This window comes from Mustela nigripes, chromosome 17 (assembly GCF_022355385.1).
Source record: "Mustela nigripes isolate SB6536 chromosome 17, MUSNIG.SB6536, whole genome shotgun sequence".
NCBI classification, from domain to species: Eukaryota; Metazoa; Chordata; class Mammalia; order Carnivora; family Mustelidae; genus Mustela; species Mustela nigripes.
This window is the reverse complement of record NC_081573.1, coordinates 47,820,027-47,828,788: the sequence shown is the minus strand read 5'-3', so window position 1 is coordinate 47,828,788 and position 8,762 is coordinate 47,820,027. Positions and strand designations below refer to the sequence as shown.

The following is an 8,762-nucleotide window of genomic DNA, read 5'->3' as shown; positions in this document are numbered from 1 at the left end:
AAAAAAAAAAAAAAAAAAAAAAAAAAAAAAAAAAAAAAAAAGCCAGTCATAAAAAGATCACACATGGCAGGATTCCATTTATATGGAAATGTCCAGAATAGGCAAATCCATAGACAGAAAGCAGATTTGTGCTTTCCCAAGGGCTGGGAAAGAGCAGGGGCGGGGAGGAATGGGGAGTGACTGCTAACGAAGACAGGGTTTCTTTTGGGAGTGATAGGAATGTTCTAGAATTGACTGGTGATTGGCTGCACAATACTGACTCTACTAAAGAAACCACTGAATCGTACACTTTAAGGGGGTAAATGATAGGATATGTGAATTATATTTCATGAAAGCTGTTATTTTTCAAAAGAGAGAGGAAGTCTGGCGAAAGCAATGGCTTGTGGAGGAAAGTACAAGCCCAAGTGAGAATAGGCGTGGAGAAAACAGCGGCCAGAGCTGGTGTCCCCGTGAAGCCAAAAATGAGTGAGGACAAGAAGTGAGAGCTTCCAGGACCGCGGGCTGTCATCAGAGGGTTGGGGGTGGGGAACCTCACACCTGGTGACAAGTCCATCTCTCTGGTCTTCCCGTCTCCGGGCAAATCATCTTGAGGTTTTCACATCTCTCTCGTATATGCTGTGATTCCAAGTCTTATCTGTTAAGATTTCTCTACTTGGGGTTTTCTGTCCTTCCTGCCCCTCCCTCCCTCATCCCTTGTTGTTAACACCTTCGCCCACAGTCCCCTGGCTCTACTGGCTTAGTTGGTGTCATCCCTCCCTCTCCCCAGAGCCACTAAAGCGAGGTCACCCTTCCCAGGTAGGTCGGCCATTCTGACTGCTTTAACAAAACATCACAGACTGGGGGACTTATTAAAAAAAAGGCAGAAATTGATTGCTCACAGTTCCAAAGACTACAAGTCCAAGATCAGGATGCCAGCCTGGGTCCAGCGAGCAGCCCCCCTTGCAGGTCCCAAACTTGTTGTATCCTCCCAAGGCCGAAAGGGGAGGAGCTCAGTGGGGTCTCTCCCACACGGGCACCCAGTCCTGTCCGTGATGGCTCCACCCTCACGACCTAAGCGCCCCTCAAGGGCCCCACCCACCTCCCAACACCCTCCCTTTGGCTCACATAAGAATTTGGCGGTGGGGGTGGGGGGGACACGCAGACCACAGCACCAGGGAAGGTTCCCGCGCTGGTCACAGCTGCTCCTCTTAGTCTCCCTCAGGCAGATCTCAGCGCCGCGGCAGGCAGCGCCGTGGTTCCCCGAGAGGACCGCTCCGGCCAGCCCAGCCCAGCACAGAGTCTCAGGCCTCATTGCCCATTTTGACCCAAGAGCCCCCCCGAAGGTGGCGCGGCCCCCTAGCTGGTGGATGGAGGCGGGGTGTTCCCCAGGCGACAGGGCAGTGACACGAGCCGCAGGCCATCGCTGCGCCCTGGGGCCGTCCGCCCTGACATGGCCCCTCTCCTGCCGCTCTGCAGAGTACTCGGTGGCCCTGCCGCAGTCCGCCTTCCCGGGCCTCTTCGTGATGGGGGTGCTCCTCTGGAGCCTGCTGGAGTACCTCATCCACCGCTTCCTGTTCCACATGAAGCCCCCCAGGGACAGCCATTACCTCATCATGCTGCACTTCGTCCTGCACGGCCAGCACCACAAGGTGAGCGGGGCGGGCTGCCGCCTGTCGCCTGGCAGCTGTCCCCAGCGCCCAGGGGCCTGCGGGTCTCTGTGGGAGGCAGCTGGGGAGCAAGAGGCAATCAGGGTACCCCATGCTGCTCAGAGGGGTGACAGGCGCCTGGTCTGACCGGGGGCAGGCCTGGGCATTGGCGTCGTGAGCGCGCGTCGTGCCTGCGCGCAGTCCTCATTCACGCTGGGCAGGCAGCGGGTCCGGGTCCACTTCAGAGATCGCCTTGAATGGTCACAGCAACCAGTTCGTTCATTCATTCATTGGACAGACGCCCCCTCTCCTGCACCCCCAGTGCTCACCATGTGCAGGCACTGTTCTGGACACCGCTGGACAAAACAATAAAAAGTCACAGCCCCCCGTAGAGCTTCCTTCTAAACACGGTGCTACGGTTGTCCCCCTCTGCAGAGCAGCACACCGAGGCTTGGAGAAAATTAAGAAACAGAGGAAGTTGCCCAAAGTCACTCCCAGGAGGTTGGGTCCCATTCTGTGAATTCGAGTCCAGGCACTCAACCCTCCACCACCCTGGGGCCCTTGGGGGGACAGACAGTATGTCATCCAGAGGCTGGGAGCAAAAGCAGAGCTGATGTAGGAGGCTGCAGTCCCCACCCCTCCTCAGTTCCTGCAGGGTGCTATTCTCCGCCTCGCCCAGGGGGTGCCTTCCGTAGTTTTTCTGCCCCCCCCCCCCCCGCTTCCCCCCTTCTTCAAGGAGGGGGGGGGGGAGGCCCAGGTCAGCACATGGCCCTGAGACCATCACCTGCTTTATCTTGCTCTTCCCCACCCACCCTCCCAGCCCAGAGAGGGTTGGGCTCTTCCCAGAAGACTCACCAAGGCATTTCTGAAATCGTACCTCTATGCCAAGCCCTTGGCTTTTGATGCTCCAGAGCCCAAGTCTTGGCTCTTTGTTCTGGTTCACTGTGACCACACCCCCTTGGAACCAAGAAGGGCTGCCCTGAGGATGTAGGGACAGGGAGAATGTGTCTGTGAACACTTGCAGTACCATTCTTCCCTGTGAGCCTGCACTGACCTCAGCTTGTCAGGGTGCTGCTCCTCCCAGACAACACCAGGCCTCGGTCTGGGGACCCTGCGTGGTGTCTGGTGGTAGCTCTTCTCTCTAGCACTTTACAAATTCTAGAGCCCGAGTGACCTCATGAGCAGAGAGCAGGACTCTGAGCCATGAGGGTTCCACCCACATCACATCCACCATCATGTTCGGGGACAGGCTTCCAGGTCATACCCTGACTTGGAAACTGGGAGCAGGACAGGGTCTCAAGGGCTCTCAAGCATGGTGGCCGGCCCTCCCCAAAGCCAACGAAGGTGCTAGTCCTCCCACCCCCCATGACAGGTTGCTGGAATGTGTGGGCTGCTCTGCCCCTATCCTCTGCTGCTGAGACTACAGGTTGGCTGGCCTGGCTGTCTTCTGACGTGTGAGCCTCTCCATCCACAGGCACCCTTCGATGAATCCCGCCTGGTCTTCCCCCCCGTACCGGCTTCTCTGGGCATTGCCTTCTTCTACATCATTCTACGGCTCCTCCTCCCCGAGGCGGTGGGGGGCATAATGTTTGCTGGGGGCCTCCTGGGCTACATCATCTACGATATGATCCATTACTACCTACACTTCGGCTCGCCACACAAGGGCTCCTACCTGTACAACATGAAGACCTACCATGCCAAGCATCACTTTGCACATCAGAAGTCAGGTGAGGCCCCCATGTCCCTGCCTCCCCCATTTGCTTACTCTTTTATTTGCCAGTCACCACTGAGGCCTTAGCAAAGTCCAGGCACTATTCTAGGTACGGGGGAATCTACAGCAAGGCAAATCAGGAGCTCTGACCCTGCTCCCTGGGAGACAAAGAAGGAAATCAATAAATTAGCAAAGATGATTTTAGGCCATGTTAAGGGCCACAGAGAGAAGAAACCAACAGGTTGTGGGAGAGGGTCCAGCTGTGTCTAATAAAATATAATGCGAGTCACAGATGTGATTTTAGATTTTCTAGTGGCTTCATTGACAAGTAAAATTAAACAGATATAATTAGTTTTTTCTGAATTTTTAAAATATTTTTATTTATTTATTAGAGAGAGAGAGAGAGAGAAAAGAAGCGTGAATGGGGTGGGGGGGGCAGAGGGAGAAGCAGGCTCCCCACTGAGCAGAGAGCCTGATGCAGGACTCGATCCCAGGACCCCTGGGATCATGACCTGGGCCTAAGGCAGATGACTGAGCCACCCAGGCACCCCAGATGTAGTTAGTTTTGATAATATATTTTATTAAGCCAAATACAACCAAAATATCACCATTTCAACCCATAACTAATACAGAAATTTGCTAATGAGCTGTATTACATTCTCTGTCATATATTAAGTCTTCAACATCTGGTGTGGACTTTACACTTAAAGCACATCTCAATTCAAGTGCTAAGCTTTCATTAGAAATAGTTGATCTATTTTTAGAGTTTATAAAATTGACTATAAAAAGTGCCAAAAAAGTAGATTCATACATGTGAGTTGTCGTAAACGGTGCTTACAAGTTTTCCAGAACTCAATCAACTCTCTGTTTTCAAACTGAAATTTAAGTCAAGTAAAATAGAATGACATTAGGAATCTAGTACCTCCATAGCTCTAGCTCTAGTGGTTTGGTGCCCAGCAGCCACACGGGCCAGGGTCTCCCACCTACGACAGCCCAGCCCTAGGTCGAGCATTCCAGGAAGGTGTCCGCGCAGAGCTGTCTTTGCAGCTGAGGCGTCCACTAAGAGGAGCCGGCATCCAGTGTCCGAGGAAAGAGCATCCCAGGAGCAACAGGTGCAAAGCCTCTGTTCCAGCCTGTGAAGCAGGAATGAACTTGTCATCTCCAAAGAGAAGGAAGAGGCTGAAGTATGAGAGAGAGGAAGCATCAGGCAGGAGCCAGGCTCTCCCTGGAACTCAGGACCGATAAGGAACTTGGATTTATTCCATTGGCATCCTCGGGAGACTAGAAACACAAGTGCCGGGCTCTCGACTTCTGCCAGGATGGCCCCGAGAGTTGGGAAGGCCAGCAGGGACAGATGTTCAAACCCCGCCTGCGCGCTGGTCCTCCCTCCCCAGGCTCCCTTCCCGAGGAAATTCCTCGCCCGTCCTCACCAGTGCCTCATCTTCTCCCCGTTTGTCTCCCTCTCTAGGATACGGCATCAGCAGTAAACTGTGGGATCACTTCTTCCACACCCTCATACCGGAAGAACCCCACCTGAAGATGCAATGACAACTCCCAGCCCCACCGTCCTACCCTCTGCCCGGCCGCACACCCCCCCCCCCCCCCCCCCGCCCCCCCCCCCCCCCCCCCCACACCCAGACCCTGCAAAGAAGGTTTGCTCGGCCAGGCAGGACAGGCTTTGTCGGGCCGGTGAGGGTGCTGGGGAGACCAGGAAGGCTGGGACTGACCCCGAGACAGCGCTCCTGACCCACCAAGTAGCTCTCGGGGATGAGCTCTTTCCTGGAGCATCTCGGCCTCTCCACTTGCACCCCTGCCCTGAGCCTTAGCCCACGGGACTGCTTCAGGACCTGGCCAACAGGGAATTTCCCAAGGGGAATGAAGGAAACTGACCTCTGAGGCCAGACCTGTGTCCCCACATGTGTCTTACAGCTTGGACTCCCTAGGTAGGACACGCCTGTCCCCATGGTGGAGCTGCAAAGAGTGGGTGTGCAGGGCCTGTGGCCCTTGTCTCCCTAACCGTCCTTTTCTGGGGAGACTTTGGTGGCTCTTGCTGTTCTCCTGATGAGTGGAGAACACTGAGGTAGAGGAAGGGCTCTTGTCATAAGAAGAGACGACATGACGCCTCCCGCAGGCCACCTCCAGTTCCGGCGGCAGTGCCTTTGTCTACGACCCGTCACACCTGCCCACTGTGGGGCCAGATGTCTCGGGCTGCATCTCCTCCAGCGCCCACACGCAGGGCCCTCACCTGCCTCTGCAGATGGGCCGGGGGGCTGCTGGCGGGGCTTCCAAGCTGATGGGAGCCCAGGCCCCTTTCCTTAGGAACCAGCAGCTTCTCTAGCGCTAACCCGCCTGTCTTCAGAATCTTAAAGCTTTTCCCCAAGGGAGGCTGAAGAGGCTTCTCTGTGGGTAGGAGCCCCACCCGATGTCTGGCCATTCTTGACCTCTGCCTGGCACAGGTGGGCCTCTACCCCCCTCACTCAGGACCCTTCCAGCTAGTGCCTCCTGACACCAAGAAGGAGCTTTCATGCGGTGCCTTATCTCCCCGACCTGCTTCCCTGCACCTTCCCCCCAGCAGATGAGGTTCTCGCCCCTTCTTCCTTATAACCAAAACCCTCACTGCTCCTAAGAGAGTCTTATTTATAAACCATACAAATGCCTTTAGTCTGGCCCCAGACCAAGTAGCTGCTCAGACTGCCCTGTCTAATCCTCCATGTCAGGCTTATGTAAAAAAATGTTGTCCTGTTCTTGTTTTCTTCTTACCCACAAACCGTTACTACTTGAAATTTCCTGAAAACTCGCTGAGGGTAAAGGCTAAAAAGAAAAGCAGCGTGAAGAATCCTGTGATTTGTACTGTTTACCGTGGAGTTATTTAAAGATTTCAGAATAAATATGCAAACTACAATTGTGAAATAAAGGTGTACATAAATTGTATATTTTGGAAAAATAAAAATGCTGAAAAAAGAAAAATCAAGAAAGTTTTGCTGCTCCTGTGGGTGGTGCCCCACCAGACGTCCTGGCTGGGGGGAGGGGCGGCGGGGGGGGGGGGGAGAGGAAGAGGCTGGTCTAGCAGGGCGGGAACATCTTTTTTTCTCACTGACCAGGCTGTGTAGACCTGCGGGAGCATCCTGATGATAAAAAGCTTACCAACCCTTACCCTCTGATTCTGTCTTATTACTGCTGTAAATTCTCCGCAGACCACACCGCCCCTCACTGCCGGCGCCTGGGGTGGAGGCCTGGACACAGCATTCTTCCGGGATTTATCAGACCCCAGCTGAGATCCCAATGGACTTTCCTAAAACAAAGGGAGAAGGCTGTAACAACAAAGGCCCACAGAGGGAACTAGAAATTCCGGCTAGCTCAGTGCAGATAAAAGAGTTTCTCAAGAGGTCTTCTCACCCACATCCGTTCCCACCAGGGGAACCTGTCCTCAACACTCGGGAGGCCCCGGTTGGCTCAGTCGGTTAAGCGTCTGCCTTCTGCTCAGGTCATGATCACTGGGGACCTGGGGTCAAAGCCCACATCCAGCTCCTTGCTCAGCGGAGAGCCTGCTTCTCCCTCTACTTACCTCTCTTTCTCTCTCTCTCTCTCTCTCTGACAAATAAAATAATAAATAAAAATCTTAAAAACAAAATGTTTGGTGTCTAATTCAATCTGATTGGCGACGATGGACCGGATTTGCCCTCCAGAGGCAGAACCAGAAGTAGAAGAGGAAGAGGAAGGAAGCTAATAAGCTACTGTCGGTTAGGCTCTGGAACCCAGAAGGAGTCCCAGCGTCTGGCACCTGTTCAGGCTGAAGCAGCCAGCCAGGCTTCCATCCTGAAGATACGTGCGACCTCTCTGAGCCACCCATCCCACAAACTCCTGGAACTGGGCCTGTGCAAGCGGCAGAAATCACAACCTGCACTTCCTAGGTGTTGCCGGAGATCTGACCCACAGAACATCGCCCCCCAAGGGATAACAAGAAACAAAAAGAAGCAAAGGAAGAGATTCACTAGGTGTAAATGGGCAAATCTACCAAAGTCTAAGATGACCAAATTTGAGGAAAAAAAAATTGGAAAAAAAAACCCTTATATGAAGGATTGAAACAGAACTACTAGGACATGCCAAAAATCCAAGTGAGTTTATAGCATGGTAATAAGAAGATTTAGAGGAAAAATTAGTGAAACCAAGCCAATCTATTAATGAAAAGTTCCACTCAGTGAACACTGGACAGATTCCCCCAGGGCTTCTTCTTGTGCCCACTAAAGCTTTCCAGGGGCTTAAGAATTTCCACAGAGCCTTTGGAAGACAGTCAGCCTCACTGTACAGAAAAGAATGTAAGTGCCATGAGGCCATTAACCTCAAGCGAGCTGGCACTCACAGTGCATTCCCTACTTGCTGACCGTCTGGTAGAGTCAGGGGATTTTATTACCAAGTGCAAGAGACATGATCAAAATGCCAGCACAGCTAGCATGAGGGGAAAGCCTGGAACTCGTGGCACATGACTATGTTTCTTTTTTTTTTTTTAAGATTTTATTTATTTATTTGACAGAGAGAAATCACAAGTAGATGGAGAGGCAGGCAGAGAGAGAGAGAGGGAAGCAGGCTCCCCTCTGAGCAGAGAGCCCGACGCGGGACTCGATCCCAGGACCCTGAGATCATGACCTGAGCCGAAGGCAGCGGCCCAACCCACTGAGCCACCCAAGCGCCCACTATGTTTCTTTTTTGTTTAGTTTTTGTGTGTGTGGTTTTTCCTTAAGATTTACTTACTTCCGGGGCGCCTGGGTGGCTCAGTGGGTTAAGCCGCTGCCTTCGGCTCAGGTCATGATCTCAGGGTCCTGGGATCGAGTCCCGCGTCGGGCTCTCTGCTCAGCGGGGAGCCTGCTTCCCTCTCTCTCTCTCTGTCTGCCTCTCCATCTACTTGTGATCTCTCTCTGTCAAATAAATAAATAAAATCTTAAAAAAAAAAAAAAAGATTTACTTACTTCCTTTTGGAGAGAGGGAGCCCATGGGTTCACGGTGGCGGGGGTGGGGGAAAGAGATACAGGGAAGGAAGAGAAGCCGACTCCCTCCTGAATGGGGAGCCTGATGCAGAGCTCCAACTCCTGATCTCATGACTCTGAGACCATGACCTGAGCTGAGATCAAGAGTTGGACGCTCAACGGACTAAGCCACCCAGGTGCCCCTGACTATGTTTATTTCTACAGTGAGAGAAGATTCACAAATCATCAAGAAAGCTTCATGGTTGCTCGGGCAAAGGGCCATTTAAGTTCTGATTGGCGTAAATATCCAGGCTGACTGACTCTCAGGGATCCTCGAAATTTACAGCCCCCCTCCCTTGATTCTGTAGCAACAGCCCAGCTGCTTGGCCGAGGACAGGTCCATAGCCATTACATTCATTTCTGGCACTGCGCTTGTACTTGCAGATATGCTGTCTTTGGGCGTTT

General features: G+C 52.9%; 1 protein-coding gene across 1 annotated transcript in view; it reads left to right on the top strand.

Annotated features, from left to right (window-relative positions):
• The window catches only part of FA2H (fatty acid 2-hydroxylase), a 44,442-nt gene extending 39,493 nt beyond the window's left edge, over positions 1 to 4,949 (top strand). The window contains exons 5-7 of the mRNA XM_059381868.1: positions 1,456 to 1,628; positions 3,100 to 3,352; positions 4,805 to 4,949. Of these exons, the coding sequence (XP_059237851.1) occupies positions 1,456 to 1,628; positions 3,100 to 3,352; positions 4,805 to 4,884 (506 nt within the window). The 3' untranslated portion in view covers positions 4,885 to 4,949. The remainder of the gene's footprint in view (positions 1 to 1,455; positions 1,629 to 3,099; positions 3,353 to 4,804) is intronic.
• Positions 4,950 to 8,762: the final 3,813 nt, after the last annotated feature.